This window comes from Haliaeetus albicilla, chromosome 24 (genome assembly GCF_947461875.1).
Source record: "Haliaeetus albicilla chromosome 24, bHalAlb1.1, whole genome shotgun sequence".
NCBI lineage: Eukaryota > Metazoa > Chordata > Aves > Accipitriformes > Accipitridae > Haliaeetus > Haliaeetus albicilla.
In genome coordinates, this window is record NC_091506.1 from 19,124,844 (window position 1) to 19,149,728 (window position 24,885).

The window sequence follows — 24,885 nt, forward strand, 5'->3', positions numbered from 1 at the left end:
CCTGGTCTTCTGTACAGAAGCTGAAAGCATTCGCAGACAAGGCACCAGTGCAAGCCATGCACTGACAGCCTGTGGCCAGCAGCAAGAGGACGTGCCACTGCAGCTCAGCCCAGGGTCACTCTGCCCCTTGGTGGCTCAGGGTACATGGGACAGACCTTCCATGGGCTGCAGTCACACCTCTTCACGCAAAACCTAGGGGTGGGTAAGGCACTTACATGAACTGCTAACGAATATAAGCCTCATCACAAGCAGCCTCTCATGAAAGCACAGGGCAAGAAGTAAGAGGAAAGGAAATTAGTTTTCTGCTTGAGGACACTTTTTTTTTTTTAAAGCAGCCTTAGGAGAGTGCTTGTTTGGCTACAAGCAAGAGGGAATGTTAAAAAAAAAAAATAGGAGACTTGGTCCTGTTCTCTTGCTGCCTTCCTGGCCCAAAAAGTAAGAGAAATATTCACATAAACGTGAAAGGACTAGAGGAAAAATTACTTGCTAAGTAGATATACTGCCCCAAAGCTTATTGGGTTCTACACAGAGAGTGTTCTGTACAAGTGTCTACACTTCACGCAGTGTGTACAGCCAAGAATGCTTCACTCTGATTCATACGCTTTGGTTCAGTGCCCAAATATTGCTATTTAATAAGGTTATTAATTACTGTGTTGTCTAATTTTTGCTGTGCAGGAACTTCTTATAATTGGCTTATTCCTTCAAGATGCTTAATCCTTTAACTGTAATAGCATGTGTGTCAGCGCGCACGCGTGCATGCGTACCCTCATGCCCCCTCTGAGTTTTCTTAATTTCTTACATACTTAGGCTGTAATACCCCACATGAGCCAATATTTCCCCATCAAGAAAAAACAAGTTGCCTCTTTTTTTTTTTCCAAAGATACAACTTCCAGAGAGCACCTGTTTCCTTCAAAATAACCAAATGACTTACTGACCATGCTTCCAGACATTATCAAGCCTCCCCCACTGTCATTTTATGACTCCATTTTAATTTAAAGTATGTGCACAGGTATTTATCTAAAGGAGGGGTGGGAAAAAATTTGCCTGCTGGACTAGTTTTTCCTCAATATTTGTCAAGACATTATTCACCTCTACCATCTAGCCTCCCCTATAATAAGAAAGCACCTTTGACATTACAGGAGGGAAGGAAGGAACAAATGAATATTAAAACTATATCGCAAGGAAAATGTTTAAGAAACATGAAGGGGAAAGACAGTGGGATAGTGTGTTCTACATTCAGCTCTATCACCACGTTACTTTGTTCTTGATTTAAACACTAACTTTCTGCACCTGTTTCTTTGTCCTATCTTTTGTCTACTTCATCTTCACAATTTTTTGCAGCAGGGTATATCTTGGAGAGAGGAGAAAAAAAAAAAAAAAAAAGCAAGTACCAAACCCCCTACCGGATCCATCCTGATCCCAGTTTGATGCCCCAACAAGTATTACAATACAATAGAAAGGATAACTGGAGAGTTTTCTCAATCTGCAGGATAGCTAAAGCTGGGCAAAAAGTGAGAGGGAAATAGTCTGACAATTATACAGAAAATTTGTGTTGCATTAACAGTTCTTGAGCACAAATTTTCTTGTAGGTACCTGTGGGAAAACCAACAGTAACCACCAACTTGCCACCAACAACATTTAGGGCAATAGGAAAATTGTTCCTAAATACAATTTCTCTATCAGAAAACAGAAGCATTAACCATTTAAGGTCTAACTCCACCTAGAAACAGAACAGGTAGTAGGTGTTCAGTCAGTCATAGACACATGGTATGGCAGGGGCTTACGGGAATTCCTCTTCCACCATTAGTTGCACTGGGACATCTAAACACCCAACCCCCCTGCATGAAGTACTGTCTAATCTGTTTAAATCCTCCACTGAAGGTGAACCCGAGATCCCCATGGGACCTTTTTCCAGTTCCATTTTTCACCGTCTGGTGAAAACGTTCCCTTCTTATCCACCCTAAATCTTACTTCCCTGTTCCCACTTATCTCACCTACAGCAGACGCTGAAAAATTCTTATGACAAGCTCCTAAGAACTGGAAGATCATTACTCTGTTGCATCCTTTGCCTTTCAATTCTTTATTTTTTCTATTCCAAACTCAGTTTTTTCCAGCTTTCCCTCTTTTGCACTGTTTTCTAAACATTTCATCATTTTTGTTGCCCTGCTCTGGATTCTCTACAGTTTACCTACATCTCCAAAGCCTCATGCCAAAAAATGAGGTCAGGTACTCCAACAGAAGCCAAACCCAGTGCTGTATGAGGAGGAAAACACCACGTCTCCAGTCTTCTCCAAGCAACTACTGTACACTGCAGAATAAATGTGCCCTTCTGCTATGACAGCACTTCATTGACTCAAAGTTTGTGATCCATGATAATTCTCAAGATCTTTTCTGCCACACTGCTACCCAGACAGATACTCTTTATTCTGTATTTGTACATTTGATTTCTCCCTCTTAAGTGCAGCACTCTGCATTTGTTTTCACTGAATTTCATTTTGCTGATATCTGGCTCACCGTTCAATTTTTCTAGATCATTTTAAATTCTGATAATGCCTTCCAAAGTACATCCAACCCCTCCTAGCTCAGTGTCGCCTGCAAATTTTATAAGCATATTTCCCATTCCATTGCCTAAGTTATTAATGAAACTATTGAATAAAAGTAGGTCCAGGGCAGATGCCTGCAGGACCCCACTTGAAATGTCCTCCCAGTATCACAAAGAGCCACGATAACTATTCTTTGAGAGCTACATGTCCAATCAAAATATCTTGAATTTCAAACTTTACAAAAAGCTGATTTGGGGTATTTGATATGCAAAGGAGCTGGAGGCCAAAGGATAATTCAGTGAATAACTTAAAGCATAAGAGTAGGTTTAAGGAAAATTGCAATCTGTTGGTGGATGATTTGCTAACAGAAAGAGGAAGGAGAAGTCACCGAATGTGTTAGCTAGTACATTTGTCCGGCAGTGCTGCGAAAGGCCCCTGCACAGGCAGTGCATTCTTCTGATCAAACATATGCACGTGCCTCTCATTGATACAGCAATGAAAAGAACAAATGGCAAAGCAACCACAGTAAATATCTTCTGCAGACCGTACGGCAGAGGAGAGCACTTTCCCAAAAGGCACTTCCAGCCATGAACCCCATAATTGAGTTCCTCTCATCCTTATCAGCCTAGAGTTCATTATCAGGCCATCACTGAATGGTGCAGCCACCCTGTGACAGATACTTGGACGTTAAGAGCGCTATTTGGCAGGACCTCCATATGAGGATCCCGAAATACACTGAAAATGTGCAAGAATTAATCGTAACAGTCTTAAGGGGTAAATCTCATCTCAGCACATTGCCACCAGCCCATACATCTGTAAGTGGAAGCAGAACGAGGCACCTTGAGATGGTACACTAGTTTGCAATTCACAACTGTGAGACAGAACAAGTTCAGCAAGAAGTCCTCTGCCATGCGGTGAGTCGAATCAAGCCACTTACCAACTGCATAAGCAAAACTGAATTTGGTTGCCTTATAACAGGAATAAATTAGTTGTTGAATTTATGTCTGGAGATCCAGATCAACTGCTCCTGCTGCTATGGAGATGGTCCTGCGAATAGGAACTTTAACGGGTCGCTCACATACTTTGACCTCTCTTGTGACGGTGGCAGAAGCACCGGCGTGCAACTCCAGGACTGTAACACAAGCAAAATAAGCCAAAGGCAATGGCTACCACTACTGGAGCTGTACTGGTGATACCAGCAATGTGCTGCCCAAAACAATTAACTGTTTTGTTCAGAGCCAAAGCTAACCTAATGCCTTAGCCTCCCTGCTTTTTTGAAAGCTATGCTCTTATTTTACATCTTGAAACTAGATTTCTATGGCACACTTGCTGATGCGCATCAGGAGGGAGAGGAGCCCGTGGGTTCCACTGTGTTTGCACTCTCATTGCACAGGATTAGAACTGGGCTCCTGATCTCAAAGCCTGTCATAAATCTGGACCTGAAACACAATGAATTAATAAATAAGTGAATAGGTGCAGTTTTATGAAGCACACCACCTGCATAAATTTCACCCATGCAGTCACTTGTCATTTTCAGCACCCCTTGAGACCGCAATGGCTGATAACTCTTGCACGTCACTTTGCAACCCATTATACAGATGAAGTTTTATGATAAAACCTTTGCTGACTCCTTCTGTTTTACAGATGCAATCTGAGTGGAAGCTGAAGAGATCCCATCCCCCACGGCAAAGATAAGGTTACAGAGGGTAGGTCTTAGTAAGGATTTTGCAAGCTGCATGAATTATTAAATTCCTTTATGATATAATGACAGACATATCAGGTTATTTGTTTATTCTGTGTATAATTCATGACTCTCTTGAGAGCCAGACAGAAGTTGGATAGCTTGTTGCATCTTCTTGTTCATTCCAGTAAATCCTCATCACCAGATGGAAGGCTGAACCACCCCAGAAGACAAAACAGCCACACCTTGCAGGATCTGCACTTTTGGTTGGAGATGGGAGAGCTTTTTTCACAGCCTGGAGAAACAGTGAAGCTGTCACTTGAGTACGTCAGGCTAGATGGCTAGAAGACGACACTTTGGGTAGTGTTTCTGTATCATGCCACCAGAACACTGTCATCTGAAGCATATGCAAACAGCTTTGTCATTAGATGCTATGAGTTGCCCCATGCTCCTGTATCATTGCTGAGCAACAGCAGGACTATCCAAGCTGATGCAGGCTCCTGCAAGACTTTAGGATACTTCACAACCACCACCTCCTGGCTATGCAAATAGTAAGATACTGGACAAAGCAAAAAAATTCTCCTTGCTTGGGTCATTTGTGTAAAGAGTCTGGTCAAGATATGGGGCAAAGCGTGATAAAGGAGTGCCACATCCTGATGGCTGGAATGGAGTTTTTAACACATACATTGTAGTGATCTCTCATTTCTGTTTAAAGGGTGAGGGAGAGATGTTATGTCATAGTGGCAACCAGGAAATAAAGGATTGACTAGAGCCCCCAACAAGAAAGAGCTTCGCAATACGCTCTTGTTCACATAAGGTACTCCACCCAACGATGCTCCTACTGCCAGGAAGAGTCATGCTACTACGGAGAGTTGCAGCAAAACACAAACGTGGCCAAACTGAAAATGCCACACTGGGTAACTCTTACTAGCCCCAGGACACCAGAGGACTGCTTTCAGTATCCACCCTTCCCATTGCAGATTTCAGCTGATGAGAAACAGGCTAGGCACACAACAATTAATCCAGTCACTAAAACACAAACAGTATTAAAGAGTCTGATAGAGGACTGCTGACGAGTCAGACCTCTGCTGAATTTGTGTCTACAACTTCTTTCCTTACCAAAAAAAGATATCATTAACCTCTGTCACAAAGACCTACTGCTACAAGATCTATTTAGGGGCATCCATTGCCATTATCCTTCAGCCTCTAACCACGTTAATCCAAGTCTTCTGGGGTTTTTGGAGTAGCCTCTCATAGCATCACATGCCACATTCCTTAAGGACTTTCTGGGTGTCACTGTCACTAGATGTCTATCTAGTTAAATCCCCCATCTTAAACAACACCTCTCCCCCACCATCCCCCTACCTGAAGGATTCCTGGCTCCTAAGAGAGCATTGTAATCATTGTTATTATAAAGCACTTAGCGATGCTCACTCATTGCATCTCTCACCAGCCAAACACCCAGAACCCTGTTATTTCATATGCAGTCGACTTCATTTGCAGAAGCTCTTCATTGTATTAGTCCCTTTCAGCAATGAAAGAAAAAAGGGGTGGGGGTGGAAAGCATTAAAAAAAAAAGTTTACTGCATTTTATGCCATCACCTCACTATTTTGTGATACACGTCTAAAAGCTGTCTGCAAGACCTCTCCTGTTGTAAGGTGGCATCCAGACATGCCCTGAGGCAGGGATAGTGGAAGCATGAAGCCCAGTTCGGTTTTGTCCCAGTGCTGCTGCATCACTTGGAGCACTACAGCAACAGGGGTGAAATCATCAGCTTTCACAGGTCACCTCCTCTCTCCTTCTCCCCATCCAGCTGGGACAAACACTGCTCCCTCCACAGGGAAAAAGCATAGACATACAACCTCTCCTTTGAAAAGGATACAAGCCTATTGAAATGGAGTTGACTGAACCACACTGGAAATACTCAGAAGGTACTACAGGATTTGCTATACATGCTTAGGACATTGGTCCATCAGGCTCAGTTTCCCCATCTCCAGCTGCAGCCAGCTTTTCACACCAGAAAGGATGTGCCTCCTATCCTGGAGGACCCCATAGAAGGAGGATGCTGTGCTGGAGCACCTTTAGGAATGAGGATGCTATGCCAAGCACCGTGGAAGTTCCCCCTACTGCAAGAAAACTCCACTCTGCAACAAGCTGTCTTCCCTTTCAAAAGAGAAGTGTCACTAGGAAACTACTGGAGCCTAAGCACAGATCTGTCCTGTTTCTCGCCAGATGCCTCAATCTAATAAGCCAGCAGTGCACCCACGACCTTGCTTCACAATCATCATAGTTACCATCCATGTGCCCTCACCATTGCAATACCACAATTAAAGCACAGATAGTGCAATGGCCTGTCAAACATCATTTTGAAGGGACTGATCAAAATTAAACTGTCAAATCCTCCTAATATGTCTGACAAAAACATCTTCCATTTTTCAGGAGGAGAGAATGGAACTACAAAGGTGAAGCAGTAGTCTCAAATCCAGACAGACTTTTGGGAGCAGTCAGAACTGCAACTCAACCTCCCGACGCTAAATTTTATGTTTGCCCTTGGAAGACAGCACTCGAACACCAAAGCAGGAAACACACACATATGGATACCCCGGAGCAGGGCTCCTCCCAGCCCTCACACACAATACGCTCACATATAACTGAAATCTAAGATTACAAGACAATTCTCTCTTCTGCTTTTCTAAATGACTATCGACATCAAAACCAAAAACATCTGACATCTAAAACCCCTACAAATATAATGCCTCAGACTTTTTTTTGTAAGAGAGAAAAATCCCAGTCTCTAATGTGGTCCTCCCAATGGGGCCCGTGACATCACCAGCCCCTTTCTATTTAGAATAATGACTTCTTCCACACACCAAGAGATTTGAAATTACCTGTGAAATATATTTCCCTAGGCACAGGCTCAAGAAGCATGTAAATTACCCAGCTTAATGGCCTCTAGAATTTCTCTCTGAGACACACACAGGGAGTGGGAAATGTTCAGATGATATCTCAGGTACCGTCCGAGGGGATAAACATCTGAGGGATGGTCAGGAGCTACTGCCCTACAGTTCCCCCAGTAACCAGTCCCACTGGTGAGCACTTGCCACAAGGAGGCAATGAACACAAGAGATCCAATTCTAAATGAGTGCATCATCAGCACAAAAATGCAATTTTAAAGAGAGCATTTCTTGGGAAAGGTGCCTGACCGTAATTTACATGGTACAACCAGCCAACGTAGGGCTTATGCAGCAGAGGGCACCCGTTTAATTTGCAAAAGCCCACTGCTGAGCGTGCTAAGCATTCGGCAGCAAGCCCTCTCGCCCTCTGCCTAACTCTACAGAGAACAGCACTGCCCAAGCTTTGATGTCCAGGCTTTTGTCAGAGAATAGTGTCCTTCAGAGAAGCTTATCATCCACAAGGACAGTTCCCACTCTCCCAACACCAAAGAAAGGGACAGATATGGTCCCTGGAGTCCAAATCGTCCTGGCCATGTTTCTGTTCTTGCAGTTGAATCTGATGTCTTGTTAGTACATAGCAGAAGAAACATTTATCCTGAAACGAAGAGCATGGATTCATTTGGAGGAACAGAGGAGGAGGAATTACATGATTTGGGTTGTAATTCCTGCTCCACCACTGACATACTGGAGTCTCTGAAGCATTGGTTTCATCAGCAAAATGAGCAATAGGGAAGTGCAAGTGCTATTACAAAGCACATGTAAAAAACCGTTATAAGGAGTGGAAGATGGAGAACAGGACAAGACACTCATATGGCAATGGGGAAGGGGACATTCCCAAGGGCACCATGAAAGAATTACTTGTTTCCCCAGGGAACAAGCCTGAGGCACACAAGCTTTGCTCCTGATGCCAAGACTGACAGGTTGGTCACCTTTTAACGCGTAGTGGATAGAAAGTAGGCCAGAAGATCAATCAGGGAGAAGAGAACACCTGGAAGATAGGCCTGGCAATGGAAAAATGGGCCAAATTCCTCAGTGTAAATCTCCTCAAAGCAAAGGTGTAAGCCAAGGTCCTTGCTGAGACTCTTCCAAAGTGAGAATCTGCCCTCATTCTCAGCCACAAGCATCTTGCTAACCCACATACTGCCAGAAGCAGTGGTATCACAGCAAGATTAACACAGGAGCAATTTTAACAACAACAATTTCCAAGCTAATTTCCTCACTCACAAGCATGCCACCAAGGGCTGAAGTCTGTCTGGACTCCTCACAGCTATCTGTGCTCAAGATTAACTATACGTCACTGCCAGTAATGCAAGCACTCCGCTACTCAGAAACTATTAGAAGATAAATACTAAACCTGAACATCAGGTAGCAGTAGAAAAAAATTAGAAGGAATGACATTGTAATAAAAATTGTAGCTAAGCCAAATGATGAAGCAAGGTTAGTTTCATGTGGAAAGTTAGACAAAAAAATACTATATACTTGGAATAGTCCTTGTTTTGGTTGTGGGATCTGGACTTCTGTGTAATGAACTTCACAAACTTCAGAACATTTCAGCAAACTGCAGTTCACCCAGTACTGCAAGTTGGCCATGCTGGTGCAGGATGAAACAGCACTCTCACCACCAATACCACCCAGCCCCTGAAGCACCAGGTTTTGCACATGAATCCTTCATCCAATAAGGGGCATACGTTTTTAAGCAGAAAAACAGCAGGTAGTTGCATTACTTGTGGCCCAACATGGGCCTCGGCTAATGCAACAGCTGGAGCATCTCACCCGCAGTCCATAGCAGGTCCCTTTTCAGCTCACCACCACCACTCTGCAATCACTCTGATACTACTCTGTAAGGACAGGTACCATTTACTAAACCTTTCATTTCTGCAGCTCCAAGAAACTTCACATACAAGAACCTTCATGCTATCTTGGGGGATCTAATAATAACTGAAATGGCACAAACACAGCAATAAGTAGATTTAACCAAGAATGAAAGTCAACTATTACACAAGCTACCATAAAAATACCACACCTCTTTGTCTGGCAAGTGGCAAACCTACTCTTCCACCAGCCAGCTGTGACTCCAGAGAACAGGATGGGCTCTGGTAGCCGCTTCCCAATGAGAAGGCGGCCATGCACTCCGTTGCCTAAGAGTCACCAAATAAGTGACATTTATTAAGTAGCCCTTATAAAATAAAAAAGGCTGCTTTCGGCACACATAATCACATTCATAAACTGTACAACTCAGCAATGCTTTCATCACAAGGCTCCACTTGGAGTGGTGTCAAGTGAAGAAAGGCAGGAAAAGAAGATTCCCACACACCAGCGTTGCCACAGGCAATGCTCCATGCAGAGCACCGGCCTTGGGAGGCAGCCTCACCTCGGGCTTGGTAATGCCATGCTTGCTCAAGCAAACATGGCACCAGCAAGGCTGTCAGGACAGGGCTGTAAGAGGGGGGAAAAGGTACGAGCTAGCTCAGCAGCCACCATGGTGAAGTGAGACCTCATGCCAAGATGCAGCTGTCAGAGCCCTTTCATACCTGGCTGCTCCATCCTCATGTGTGGGCAGGGAGAACAGGGAAGCAGGGGGAAGTTGAGGGTATGAAGTTCACCTGTGGAAGGAGCCATTTCTCATGAAAAAGAGCCCCAGCCCCTAGCAGGTGGTAGGAGTGAGACAGAGCTGGTTACATTTTTCTCTAAGGTAAAGCCTAGATCAAAACAAACATAGTGAGGAGCAAGTGACACAGAAGGGTTCAATTTAGCCTTAAGATGATGGGTAAAAGGCGGTATTGATGTCAGAAATGCCAACACAACATTTTTGTTACCAGGTCAAACAGGCAGGCAGGTGCTAGATGGGGTTATTTAAAAACTGGGACTGAAGCATGAGCAGATAGTAGACGTGTTAGAGGCATTTCTTTTCTCCATCTTACAGTAAAAGTCACATCGGAAGCAACCACAACCACCACCATATTTAAAAGTTAAAAGACAAAGGGCTGAACATTATCCCTGGCATAATCCCACAGCATCGTTACATCAGGGATGAATTTTGTCCCAGTATCTTGAAAAATCTTTTGACGGTTCTCCGCTTTTAAACCTAACATAGGCGTAGCAGAGTTCAGCATGCAAGACTGACAACAGCAAATTCTTCTGCATCGTAACAAACCCAATGTCAGGGAGAATGGCTCAATCACCAGCAGTCCTACAGCACACAGCCAAGGAGGGGAATGAAAGCATCCCTGCCTGTGCACAGAGAGAGTTCCTTTTGGGCTGATGATCTTTTGGTCTGTGCTCTTGGAAGTGGTGTCATTCTGTGGGAGGCAAAATAATGTCATCAGTTTGGTCACTACTAAACAATTATTAAGACTTCCCAGCAAGCAAAAACAGAATAAATAAAAACCAAGAGCTGCGTGAAGAGAAAAATATTGATTTTTTTTTTTTTCCCATACTCATGTAATCTACCCTCCTTCCCAGAGCAGGCAGGGGAGGAGGGGAAAGCAGAGTGCCCACGAAGCTGTGACGCATGCCTAGCTTACTGTCCTGAAACCCTTTTCAGCTTGCAGGTCTTGAATAATTAAACGCTGTTTCTTCCACCCTTTCTTTCTCTGGTATGCATGACACACTGCTGCAGAAGGTTTACTTTTACCTGTGCCATGAACATCACTCCCCCTGCAGAGGTCCTGGAAGCACACGAGCCCACACAATACATTCCCCCTCTCGCACCCCCTGATCCCAAGAATGTGAGACTACAGTGAACGCTTAGTAGAGACCTTGAATTCATAAGACTACCTCAGACATAAGGAAATGGTACTTTGGCTCCTCCTGGGTCTACTGAGTTTGTTATGGAGCAATAAAAAGACTTTCAACCACTCACAGCCCAGAACCTGATTCAATCTTCAACACCTGATAAAGTTGAATATTAGGTGCTTCGCTTGGCTTAAGTCTTTCTCTGTTTTGGTGTCCATGTTACAGCTGCCAAAAATCTGACTGTGAAACCCACCATACATTAGAAATGTAAACAAGGCACCGCATCCATGACCCTCACTGTGTCATACTGTAGAGAAAGTGTTCATTGGCCACAATAAAGAGTTATTATTAAATGAAATCTAACAGATATGAGAATTTAAATACAAGAATATCTCTGATTCAACAGAAATTAAATCAGTGAGAGCTTTAGACATTTTTGAAGCATAGGTGCCTTATACAAGGTCAGGTCTGAAAAATACTTAGATATATGCCCCTTGTTTTGTTTTCTTATTTGGACAATGAATGTGAAGTTAGACTTTAGATAAGGGATTCTTCTGGACTGAAGAATATTAAATGCCCACTGGAGAAGAAACACAGCCTGATGGGAAACCAGACTGGCAGCTTGTGACAAGAGCAAAGTTTCAGGACCCAGCTCTGTTATGAGTTAAAAGGCATTGGTACTTATAAGGAGAATCACATCCTCATTTGTCACTTCAGTGGAGATGGATGCAACACTCTTTCCCAATTCTTTCCACCAATTTAACAGTTTAGGGGGTAACTTTGTTTGTGCTTGGAAGGCCAAGAGGCTCAGAAGCTTGAAAGCATGGGGAAGGCTCTATTTATCAACAGATCAGGTACGCAGTGGCAGCTACACCACGAACCTGTACCGTGCCTGCCGCATCACTGATTTTTAGCTCTGAAATGGTGTTCCAGCAGGGACTGAGGCAAGCTGGCATGCTGCCACCAGGACTCAGACTCCTACTGCCCTCGCCCTCGCTGTTGGATAACACTGACTTAATGCTCCTGCAGGCCACACATCTTCCAGGTTATCCTGACCAAAGCCCTCTGGTCCACAGCCATGTGCTCTGCACGCTTGCAAGCCTTACAGTCGCTGAATGCCACAAAAAGCCTGGCCAGCTCTGCCTTGATCCTTCATTTAGTGGAAGTCGGATAAGAAAACCTCACCGAAATGAGTATATACTTTAAAGAAACTACCCCTGAAAAACACATTCCTACAGGTGGGAAGCTGCCAGCATTTCGGTCATGCGATTGTCACCCTTCCCTGTCCTTGTGTCTGTACTCCCCATGCTTCCCCTCCCCCCCCCGCCCCTCCCTGAAGCGAAAGTTGCTTTCGAACACTACACAGATTTTTGCTCCAATGCACAGCATGATCTAACTAATTCGCACTTCATTGCTCTGCACACCTCATCATTTGCACATGAAAACAGCAGTCTCTCTCTACCCCTCCACTCGCTGCCTATTTCCTCCTCCTCCTCCACCCCCCGCCTCCTGCACCTTCTCAGCAAAACTCTACTACGGAAGCTGCAGTGAAGAGGCTCACATTACCAGGACTCCATTGCTTTTACAAAATTTACTAGCATGCTGTGAAGCCTCATAAATAATTCAAGATAGACAACCTTTGTCAGGTAAATGAACGTGCCTTTTGTAATCCATCACTCCGGGTTTTCTATCACAGTGATACACATACTCACTGTAGGCACAGCCCATACTGATTCATGAATTCCCCAAGCGTCAGTGCAGGACAGGGTAGCAGAACAGTTTTGGCACCAGCAGAACCCAAGGAAATCCAAAGTCTGCCCAGGGCTTTGCTGGATTCATAACAGATACCCACTTGTGCAAAAGTAGCTCCAGCCTAGTCCATGGAAAGAGCAGCCCCATTCCCACCCTTTGGGGGCCATGAAAGAAGGATTGGGGGGGGGGGGGGGGGGCAGGAGACTCATTGTTATTAAGGATCTCCTTTTCATTGCAAGAACTTCAGGGATTTTTTACATAAATCAGAGCTAAAAATCACGTTGCATCCTGTGCTTCTTGGGTTTAACTCCACGCACTTCAGTGGTGCTACTGCACAAAGGCACTTGGCTCATTAGAGATACGCAAACTCAACTTCTGTTTTGGCAACTGTGCCCAAGGCTTTATCATCATCAGAGCTATTGCACTAAATGGTTTATATCCCTATTTAGCACCCAATCTGATTACTATCAGCAATTACCTCCTCTGGAGTTCTGAGCCTCAACTGGAAGCGAGAGGAGGAGGCCTGATCCCGGTTCTCCAGAAAGGCAGTCTGACGTGGCCCTGGGAGAAGGTGTGCTGTACAACAGGACCTGCGCTGTCCCCACCAGACTGAGAAGCGGCTTCCGAGGAGGCGGCATGGCAGCCTAATCCCAGGCAAGAATAACGACCTTGTGCAGAGTTAATGAACAGACACAGACACCACAGACCGTGCAACTTTTGTCTGGCCCGACTGCCATTCGGCTCCTTGTGTCTCTTGCCCTGCAGCCCTTTCACCCGGCACAAACTGATCTGGCTAAATATCCTGGTCACTCACGCATCAGTCAACGCGAGAAGCGCTTTGCTTTACAGTGGGAGAATTAATCCTTTGGTCTGGGTAAACACCTTTTATTCTTTATGATATTTACAACCACAAGATAATGGCTGAGACGGAATTGGAAGGGTCATAGGACAACTGTCAAAGTCATAAAGAAAATCCACGTGCGTTCTCTGAAAGATCAAATGATTCAGCCTAAAGAAAACAATGCCAATAGCTTGTTGATACAAACCACCTCTCAGTAACAACAGTTTGTACAACCCCATTCCCCACGCAACCCAGCAATAATAAACTTGAGGATGAAGGCTAGATTACAGGAACAGCTCTAAAACAACAAAGTACTACCAACACCCCAGAGAGGAAAAAAATAATTTTTCTAACAAAACAAATTTTGCTTTCAAGAGGCTCCTGGAAAAGTAAATATCGAAACATTCAGACACTGTCCTTTCTTGCTGAATATTTCACTCATGTATTTTGCTTGGTAATGACTTTTTCTTTCATTTCATCCCACTTGAGTATTTCATTGGCTGAAAAAAGCATTGTCTAAATTCTACGGTTTGTGCTTATGTACAATGTTACAGCATGCAGATGCCCCAGCACTTAAGCCCTCAAGAGCCTTTCTGATGGCTTTTGAAGCCAAACACCAGGAAGCTCGTTCAAGGATAAATTTTCAGGTTTCCATTTAGACCCTATGTAACCACCTTCAGCTTTTAAGGGGCTGTTGCACACATGCATACAACACACACACAGCTTCTTTACAATAGAGCTTCTGAACTCTGCCTGTCAAACAGCAAGCACGAGCCCATTTCTACCTTCAGGTCTACATGCAGGAGCCTTATTGATTTCAGTGGGAACCCACACACTCTCTGAAGAGAATTTAAATTAACAATTTTTCAATGTATACAGTTGAAAAACTCAAGCTTCTGAAACCACTATCTTGAAGGGGATCACTGCAGGCAGGGTACAGCGTTGAGGTGTCACAAGGACAGGCAAGAAAGCGGTAATGCCCTGCTCTGTGATGCCCGCCCTTTCCCCGTGTGCGACCTGAGCAGGAAGCATTCAGCAACAGTAACAAGAACGGACAAAAATTTTTAAAATGCCAAAGAAACACTGCAAATGGCTTTTAAAAAAACATTCGGTCCTCTGCCTGGGCCTGTTCTTTTACCTCTGGGCAGTTCACGGTGCCCCTGCGCAGCCCAGAGCGGATTCTGCCGCTGATGCACAGCCCACGCAGGGCTGCTGCAGGGACACTGGGTGTTCCTGCCTCCACTGGGTACAAGTTCTTACACAGCCTGCTCAGCCCTCGCAGGGATGGAGCCACGTTATCTGTCAGTCACTCACTGGGGTAGATTGCCCTCCCAGGGAGCTGTCTCTCTGCTCAGCTGAGTGTGGCTGAAGACAAGCAGGGCTATCTCCCCACTTCTTCTTTGCTCCTTTCCAGACAAGTTCCCTTCCCAAGCATCAAAACCGTAATTGGAAGAGATTTTCTGACTGCACAGCAGGTGGGCAGTAGAACAAGAGAAGGAGCTTCCTCTACACGATATCCCGCAAACCCTACAACGTCCAGTCCTAATAGAGTTATTTATTTCAAGCCCTGCTAGCCCAGATGTGCCACCACTACCAGCATCATTAACCTCATTTGGGGTGAAATGACACAAGTACAAATCAAAACCCACTGAAAGGAAGCAATTAATTTGGTAAAGGCAGCCTCAAGCCCACCTTCCAGTGATGATGGGCACCTATTAGGCCTTATTGCTCTCAGCAGGAGCCTTCACTGCTCGCTACCTGACAGGAACACTGGTAGCACCTCCAGCTTGCTGCCCGAAACTACTGTCTGCATCTGACAAGTGCTAAATCTCATGTCGGAGAGGCAGGACCAGACCCTGGTCCCCAAGCTGGCACTTTCCCCTGCAGACATCCCTTCCTCCTCCGGCTGGCTGGTCAGAGATGCCCTGCAGAGCAGCGATGAAGCCAAGCCTCACCAGCGGACGCGCAGCAATTCTGCGCACACCTGCTTCCTCACAAGAAGCAAATGGCTCGCCACCCTTTAGCAGATGGCAATTTTCTTTCAAGTCCAAGTGACAAAAAGCCTTTCTGCAAAGTGAGGAGGGGGTTTGTTCTGCTCCCAGGCAGCAGCACTGGCAGACACATTCTCCGGCACTCACATGCACAAAATCCCCACTAACGGGAGGCGACGGCAATACAGGTGCAGGACTCCCCTGATTGACCAGACTTTCAATCATCTAATACCAAATGTCTCAGAAATTCAAGCAGAGGTTGTTACCATGCTGCCACAGGAATCCCTCTGCGTACTATTTAAAAGAAAAATTAACTGCAACCAACAGCCTTTCTTTTCACAGCCATTAATCCCATTGACCACACAGATGCACATTCTTGTACGTGATCATTCCTAAAAGGAGCCTTGTCAGTCAGCGGACATCACCTAACGCGCCCGCCCCAATGGGTTTGTTCCAATCTGGGATTTTGCTTTTTAAATCTCAATGAGAAATTCCCCTTCGGACAACTGGCTGAGCCGAGCCTTCCTTAGCTCAGCATAAGATGATTAAAACCATGCTACCCGGGAGAAGAGAGATAATGTGGAACACCAGCGATTTATCATGGACAGAACCAGGAATCAACACACAGAACCACTGATGATAATTAATACAACTGTAACCAAAAACAAGAAATAAAAAAAATTAATAATAATTGTTCTTTATTTTCTTCTCCCCCCCCACCCCCACCCCCTTAGGCAAAATATCCTAATCATTCAGTCTGCTGCCTGTCAGAATGAAACAGTTCTGGGGCTGCTTAAAAAAAGCAGCCTCATTTTTGAGAGTCCTGTAGTGAAAGATGACTTAAGAGATTTACAGAGAAAACCCCCAAAGACAAACAAGGTTTCTAATCAATGCTCTGAATCATTCACAAGGGTGAATTGTCCAAAGCAGGAGAAAATTGTCTCGTAACGGGAAGAATTTAGCAGCCCATCTCATCAGCTCAACTCAGCTTCTGACCTATAAACCTTCCAAAAAGATTTAAGTTATACCCAGCACCTTTAAAAACAAGAAGGGTGTAGACAGGTAACTCCTCAGGGGGGAACAGTCAACTAAGGAGTGTTGTTCAAGCCTTGGTGCCAGCTACCATTGCACTCTTTACTCCCATTAAATATTTCCTTCCCGAGAAACAACCACGGCAGCCCTAGGGCAGAGCACAGAAGGCATTTCAGCCCACATGTTACAGCATTAACCTACTGCCCAGCAATTGTGCATCATCATCAAATATCCATTTGTGACTCTTCTCTTCTCTGGGTTCACAAAACAGGTCATAAGGGGAATAAAACGAGCAAGAAGATTCCAGGTTAGGCTGAGGGCTTGCATCCCTTCTGCGTCTCTTCTCCGGATGCAGCCAGACAGCATTACTTCCCACCAGAGGCACACACAGAATTAGTGGCCTTTTCAGGACCATTCCTTCATATTTGCAATGAATCTTTGGCAGCGGGTTCAGTTTTTTACTCTTCTTGCCTCTCTCAGTACAGAATCAGGCCCATTCTAATAAGACCACTGATCAGAGAGCGCAGAGCTAACAAAATCTAACCTAGTAAACCCTACCAAATTATCTGGAATAAAACCGGCTCGGCTAAAAAGCTGGCACAGTTTATTAGAACAATATTGCTAATAATTCGAGTGAGGGAAGGCCAATGCATTATTTACAAATTATACGCCTCTCTTAAGTATGTTTCTCCTGGTATAGGAACCTTCTCATAAAACTTTCTGCAGTTGGAAAGAAAACACAGTTCTGACTTATAGACTGGTACCCAGAAGAGATTTATTCTATAATATAATTCTGCGTTCTGAATTTAAGAGGAGAAAGCAACAACTTACAACCCCGAAAAGCTGCTGAAATATCAAAAACATCCCACAAACTTTATCTGTGCTTCGCCACGTACATAATCCCCTTTACTCCTGTAGGGATTCTCACGGAAGTAAAGATTATTCATGAGAGAGCAACGCTGGATCAGGCCATAAGGCTGTGGTACTTGGATGAGAACTGGCACGTTCCCTTTCCTCTCCTCCCCCTGTAGGTAGACATTTCTCAGGGTCTTATTCTGAAGAATTTCTGTATTTACGTGACAGCAAGAAAAGGGAACCCATCGGCTCCCAAAGGCCAAAGATATTTAGAAATATGGATACATGACCCAAAAGAATCCAGAAAGAATCTGTTTGAATGGGAGGTATTTCTGAACAAACAAGGAGCGCAAACAACCATGCCTTCGGTGGAGCTAGATATTAACACGGTAAGCTACAGCTCTCCCAAATAAACCACACTGTTTCTTCTGCCGATAAGCCTTCTTTTCAGAAGGCCTGACTACATGCCTGTAAAAATGTACTTTGAGATCAAAGACACTAATCTAAAAGGCTTTCAAAAATACTTCCTATGACATATATATAACATATTTCTATTCTTAAGCAAATCAAAAATGACAAGAAAATTGTGACATAAAGCAGCACACATCCACTGGGGCAGCACAAAGTTAAGGGCAACACTGCTATTATTAACTCTATGTCATTGAAATCTTTCCCCCACCTTCAGAAACGCAGACTGTAAGGACACGGTGTCAGCCTTTACTTTGAATCATCTGGATGTTTTTTTCAGGTTTGTGTCAACAAACCTTAGCATTTCATAACGCAGATGACAGCCTCTTAAAATACATCTCGGCAAGATTTCGCATGGATGTGTGGAGGGGGACAGGGCTTCAGGGTTATCACAGCACGCAGGAGAGCCGAATGTGTTAGCAAATATTCCCAAACATTAACTTCCAAAACGCTCGCTTTCTTCTAAAAAAAATCTATTTATATCCTTCCTGCAGCGACTCTCCAGTCCCCCACCCCCTCACCCAAACGAGCTGCTTTCCGACTTTCTCTTTCAATAGATTACAGCCAATTTCTGCCGGTCCGGAGGGAGGGAGAGGAAGAACCGCCAGCTCGGATAGCCTGTGGAACTATCCATCTATTATTAGTTTATGCTCAAACTCCGGTGGGTACGGCCGGTTGTGGGTACCATATTGTGTGCTTGAAACGGGGGGGGGGGGGGGGGGGGGGAGAGGCCAAAAAAAAAAAAAAAAAGTCCTTTTTCGTCTTTCCCCCCTCTCGCCACATTAACGCTTCAATCGCCGCCCTGCACACCGGCACCCGCCGGGGAAGTTTGTGCTTTCCAGCAACTTTGGGTCCGTTCCTCGCCCCGCCGCTCCGGCGGCCGGCAGCGAGCGAGCGGGCGGAGACCCCCGCGCCCGATCGCATCCAGCGCGGCACGGCACGGCACGGCACGGCACGATACAGCGCAGCGCCGGCCGCGGGCACCGGCAGCGCCCGCCGCTGCCGCTCCCCCGCGCAGCGCCGGCAGGCCCCGGGGCGGCCCCGCGATGCGCCACCGCGCCGGGCCGAGCCGAGCCGAGCCGCGGTGCCGGGGGGGGGGGGGTCCCGGCCGGGGCGGCGGCACTTACGTGTGCTGCTGGGGGAAGCTGTAGCCGTGGGCGGCGGGGGCGGCGAGGAGCAGCAGCAGGGCCAGGTGGCCGCAGAGGGCCGGGGCGACGGGCGCCGCGCTGCCGGTCGGAGCCGCCATCGCCATGTTTCCATTAACGGCGCGGCGGGGAAGGGGCAGAGGCGGCGGCGACCCCGCGGGGCGGCTCCCCCCGCCGCCACTCGTGCGACGAGCGCGGCAGTCCTCGGCAGGGGGAGGGGGGGGAAGAGCGGGGATGGGGGGGGGGGGGGGGCGCGGCGGGCAGCGCCGCGCCGGTCTGCGGGCACCGACCGGCGGCCGCTCGCCCGCTGCCTCTCCGCGGCGGCCGGCACTGAGCGCCCGCCAACCGCTACTTTCCCTCAAATAGGCGGGCAGGCAGGCGGCCCGGCCCGGCCCAGCCCGGCCCTGCCTCCTCCCCGCCCGCCCGCTTCCCTCCGCCCCGCCAGCCCCCCGCTCCGCTCCGGCCCCCGCCGCCCCGCCGCCGCCGCGCATGCGCCCCGCGCCCCCCCCCCGGTGCCGGTCCCGCTGCCCCCGGCCCCGCCATCCAGCCCCCCCCCCCCCCACCGGGGTCTGACCCCGGCCCCCGCCGGTGCGGGAGGGAGCAAATGCCGGCGCCTCCCCGAGCACTGCCGCGGCGGCGGGTCGTGTCGTCGTCGTCGTCCGTCCGTCCGTCCCCCCCCCCCCCGACCAACGAAGGACCTCGTGGGCTCCTGCCCATCTTCCACTCGGGTGCTACCCCCCCCCCCCCCGCCGTGGACCTGTCACTGTCATTCTTGCCGGGGACCACGGTTTTCTTCGGGGCCACCTCCCGGAGAAAAGCTCCAGTTATGTTAAATAATAACAGCAGCTCTGATTTTCTTTTTTTTTTTTAAGCACACTGTGACTTTGGGGAGCATTTGTGAGCGCAACAAGAGAGCAGGCTAAAAATTCAGAATAACAGAATTAGTAAACAGAGCCCCAAATCGCCAGGGTTTCTGAGCCAGACTTTTGAAGGCCTGGATTTTACAACACTGTCTTCTGGGTAGCTGCAGTGTAATTTCATCTTCTCTAAATCCAAACCCAAGCTGCTCAGCTTTGTTGAAACTGACCACTGGCAAGTCACAGGGACAGCTGGCAAAGGCAGAGGCAGGAATGCCGTCCGCATGCTCTCCAATTCCTTCCCCAGGTAGCCTAAACCTGGACAATCCCCAGCCTAAACCTGGCCAGGCAATTCGTAGCCAGCCCCACTTTGCCCTCCTTAACTTCAGAAAAGCTGTCATGTTGGCAAGATTGCCAGTATCTGGACAGATCTGAGGAAGAGTGTCTCAAACCATACATCAGCACTTTAAAGACACAAAGGCTCCTTGGTCCTGCCCACTAAAACAGCAAGGTGCAGCGGCAGCACAGGAGCCCCTGGCAGTTTGGATCCCAGCACAGAGGTTTAAAAGCCTTCCAGCTTGGGAAGGGAGGAGGATTTCGATGGGGAGAGGTTGCTTCTCCGAAGCGCTCCGTGCCCTGGTTTGCCAGAGGGTTTTTTTCTGCCGAAGCATGGAATTGCCTCCATCCTTCATTTTTTTTATGGGAAAAAGAAACATTTTGGAGTGACATAGACCAAGACTCAGATTCCTGGTATCCTGGGAGCACTGAGAGTGCTGCCTAAACTTGTGGTCACATCCAGACATACCACGAACTTCATGCAGTGAGGAGCACTGATATATAAATGGAAACAATGAGGATTTGATGCACTGACTCCAGCTCGAGCTGGTTCACAGAGACAGTTCTTTTTTTTTATGAGGTAGAGAAACACTATTGTTTTCCCAACTCACGTTGGAAGTCAGCAGTAGAACCCACACTCAAATCCAGAAAATCGGACTTGCAAAAACATCAGACACTGACCTGATGTGTTCAACACAGAGATGGATATGCACAGTAACTTAATACTTCAATAAAATATTAAGAAATACATCAGTATTCCCTCTCTAGCTCCTGTACCACATGCAGACTATGACTATGCTTTGCACATCTTCAGGACAGGGTCTGGTTTTGCATCCTGTATTTCATCTGCACCTACCACACATAGTTTAAGCCAGGTTTGCATGGGCTATTACAGTCTAAATCACAGTTACTGACCTGTCATATGGAAGTTTCCAATTTACAATCTCCAAGTGTGTTTCAGCGGTGGTAAGTGGATAATCTCTAGCGTATACATGGGAAACAGAGCGACAATAGGATAAACAGCTTGTCCATTGCTGGCAGAGTCGGCAGCAGATAGTAAACACTCTTCATTGTGTAGAATTTGGCTTTCCAAACTCTTGAAAGACAAATTCTGTTGTCTGTTACATCCATACTTTCTTTCCCAGAGGACCTGGGTTAGCACCTCTCTAACAGATAAAATTTAACTCAAGATATGGGCCCACAGAGTCCAGATTTCAGGTTCCTATTCTAACAGGATACCCGGGGTCTATGGGGCAACACTGCAATTGCCAGATATTCTTTATAATATGGGATTTTCCTGCATTATGCAATCTGATCCTCTGTCCTGTAAGAACAGCTCAGGGACACAACTGTGTATTGCTACGGCTATCAAGTGCTTTTCCAAATGCCTGGCATCCAGCAGCTGGCTGTTCTACAATTGCAAATGCATCGCATGTACACAGCAGCCCCAACGCTGGATGCTCCAGCCTGTTGTGCTTGAACTGTGCGCGTGTACAGAGCAACTTGCCATCGCAGGCACGGTAACACGACACATTCAGAATGGCGTGGGTGATTTATTTCTTTGAGACCTGGCTCTTCAAAATCCTTACAATTGTTTTGTTTTAATCCAGATATCAATATTCTTCAGAGCAAAATTTGATCTTGTAGTCTTACAGTAGGAGCGGACCTCTAGATGTCAAGTAATTACTTTCAAATGTTGCCGTTTGGGTTTGTTAACAGTAAAGCCTTGCCTGATACGTCCCTGTTTTTAAAGAACAGTCCTGCACTGCCGGGATGGCCATTTTGTTACAGTGTTGTGCGGTTGTTTCCCTTCGTTATTTCAAATGCTTTCAACTATGTGGTACTTGGTCCTGTGATCTCTGCAGTCCCTACATGGAGAGGTTGGTTAGTAGCAAGCCGCTTGGAAACAGTCTTAAATTTAAAGGCACGTAATCATGGAATTAGCCAAGATACATGGCGGGAAAAAGTGTTGGTTCACACCTGCGTGCTGCTAGACTAACCCTGTCATCTCACAACCAAAGCCTATTTCTCAGGGCACAAATGTATTCAAATTTATCAGGGGGCTCCTTTTACTACTGCCCTTAAAAATGCTGCAAGTTTATTTTCCAAGCTGTGCATAGGAGAGAGTAACATCCAGAACCTGCATAAAACTATGTATTATAAAGTCCTTATGCCAACAATTTTCAAAATCAATGCTGCCCTAAAAGAGAGGGAAGCAAATAGGTGGAGTCATCTTCTACCTGGTATTCTGTTGAGAATGACAGGAAAGATAGCATTGCTACTTACACTGTCCTTCACATTTTCTGCAGCAGGTGCTGCTACGCTGTGGCCTGTTTGAAACACTGTCTAACCTGCAGCACCAAGCACCACCAAGGCACACAAACGTGGGCTTGAACATGGAGTTCAAGCCACAGCCTCCAGAGCAGCTTGTAATAGGTCAGTGTAGGTTCTCAAAGCAAGTATGAATCAGCCTAAGGTTGCAGTGAAAGCGCCATAATCTATACAGGACCCTGTGAAATTCAGCACAATACCTGAAATACTGACAGGGTTGCAGCAAAACAGGCAGCACTACTGCCGTTCTCCCACGTCTTTTAGTGGAGAAGCCATGTAGGAGGAGGCTGTCTAAGTTGTTCTTATGGCTGATTTATTTGCAAATGCAGGTGAATGCTAGAGAAGGTGTGAGTTTAACTCTCCCCTGACTGATCATTTCACAGGAAAAATGTGAGCCTTTGCAGTCAGTAACTGCTGCGTGGACATGTTTCTTTCCTTACTCCTTCAGGTAAACCAAGTTCAGCCTTCCCCTGCCTCTCCTTTCACACCATACAGGGGTGAGAAGGGACAGTCATCCACACTGTCCTCGCAAGCACATGCCCTCTGTGCAAACCGAGTGACTGAGAGGAATTAGACAGCGAGACTACTCCTTTCCCTGTCTTAGCACTTTATAGTGAAATGCCACTGCTTATGTATTTCTGACGGGCAGCTGCAGGGGAGATTCCAGCATGCCAAGAGGGAGCACGGCTCTGCACAGGATCCTTCATGAAGGTGAGTCAGTGTCCCCGGACACAGGCTTCAGCTTTAGGCAGATTGGCACAAGCACCTGGCTTGAATGGTAGTTCAGCGGAACAAATAAGTCAGTTTAAACCTGAAGCACTTTCATGGAATTAGTCCAGATCCACACTTGTGTAATTGCTAGTGCAGTTTTGCCCCCCATGGCTAAACACACGCCTGTAACTGGAGCAAATGTGTACCTACAGTCTTGACAAATCAGTTGCTGAGAGAGAGGTTAGAAAATGTTGTTGACTTACCATTAAAGGGAGACAAATAAGGGGAAGAGGTAATTAAGAGTGAGCAAATGATAATAGCTAATACACATTCTGACTTCAGAGGTTTATTCTTATTCAGGGTTCTTAAACCTGAGCTCCTCAGCTAATGACGTATAGGGTTGCTTGATGCCAGATGTTAGTGTTTCAGAAAGAGGAGAAAAGAACGCACTTAACATTGATAAAAACAAAATAAGTAACTGTCACACTTACCACAAGTCATGGAAAGCCACATTGCGTTTAAGAGCCCAAGGAGAAAGGAAACAGCATCATGGATGTTTGCAGAGTATTTGAGCCGGGATGAATGAGAACCTGCAAGTAAGAGCAAAGAGGCATCCTGAGGATACCACCATGGACAGGAAAGAGAAACAGCACAAAGATGAGGTAAAAGCTGTTCCCAAATCCTTTCCCATCTGTCTCCAAGGGGCACTTATCTGCATGTTTCAGGGCCTATGCTGGCCTTACATTACAGAGCCCATAGCGTGTACATTTATAAGTATAAGCAAGTTTATAAGAAAGCATACAAGTTCTTTGCCCAAACTGATGCAAAGGCCTGGTCTGAGTCCACAGCTAGAACTGATTCCTTCAACACTATCATTTCATACTGTATGTGTTTTCTAGACAGTCTATTAAGTACATACGCTCCATCTCAAACTGGCAAGTCTCACAATTTTTCTGGGTGATACTCACATTTACAGAGGCCTCGGGCATGACTAGAAGCCTGCTCTGGAAGTGTAATTGGGATTTGCCTGTTGACTTAATTTATTTAATTTTTTTTTTTGCTTTCAGTACAGGGATGCAAAGCCTTATCCAGGACTGTAAAATTTTACAGCTCTGTAAAGACCTAGCCTTATTGCCAAAGGGCTGATGGGCCAGTATGTAAAATTCGGTATAGTCCCACAATGACTTTGGAGGCAGCTGGGACAACTCAAGACAGTATTTTCCTCCAGCTTTTATCTGTACCTGTGCTCAAAGTACAAATCTGGTGTGGGAAAAAAAAAAAAAAAAAAAAAAAAAAAGAGCTTTCAGTCAGTCATTTTAGCTCAAGTCCAAGTCATCTGCCATTGAATCATTTACCTCTGGGATCCAAACAATATTTCTGCATGATGTGAGAGTGAAACAGCTGAGGTCAGCATCGTATCAAGTCACACAGCATTGCACTCAGTTACCTAATGTAGCCATGCCTCACTATTGCTTTAATTTAAAACATAGTTACTTCACAACAGTAATCAGCACTTGTTTCAGAGTTTGGTACAGGAGATACTCAACCTTGACCCATATCTAACACAGAGATTTTTTTTTTTTTCATTTAGTTGGACAATGATTCAGGATTGCCTTCTTGTTAAGTGCTTCTACTGTGCCCAGCACAGCGAC

The 24,885-nt window shown here is 46.1% G+C and overlaps 1 protein-coding gene across 2 annotated transcripts in view; it reads right to left on the minus strand.

Moving 5' to 3' along the window:
• The window catches only part of CACNA2D2 (calcium voltage-gated channel auxiliary subunit alpha2delta 2), a 232,997-nt gene extending 213,576 nt beyond the window's left edge, over positions 1–19,421 (minus strand). For both annotated transcript variants that reach the window (XM_069769564.1, XM_069769563.1), the window contains exon 1: positions 18,981–19,421. In XM_069769564.1, coding sequence (XP_069625665.1) covers positions 18,981–19,105 — 125 coding nt within the window. In that variant the 5' untranslated portion in view covers positions 19,106–19,421. The remainder of the gene's footprint in view (positions 1–18,980) is intronic.
• Between the last annotated feature and the right edge of the window lie 5,464 nt (positions 19,422–24,885).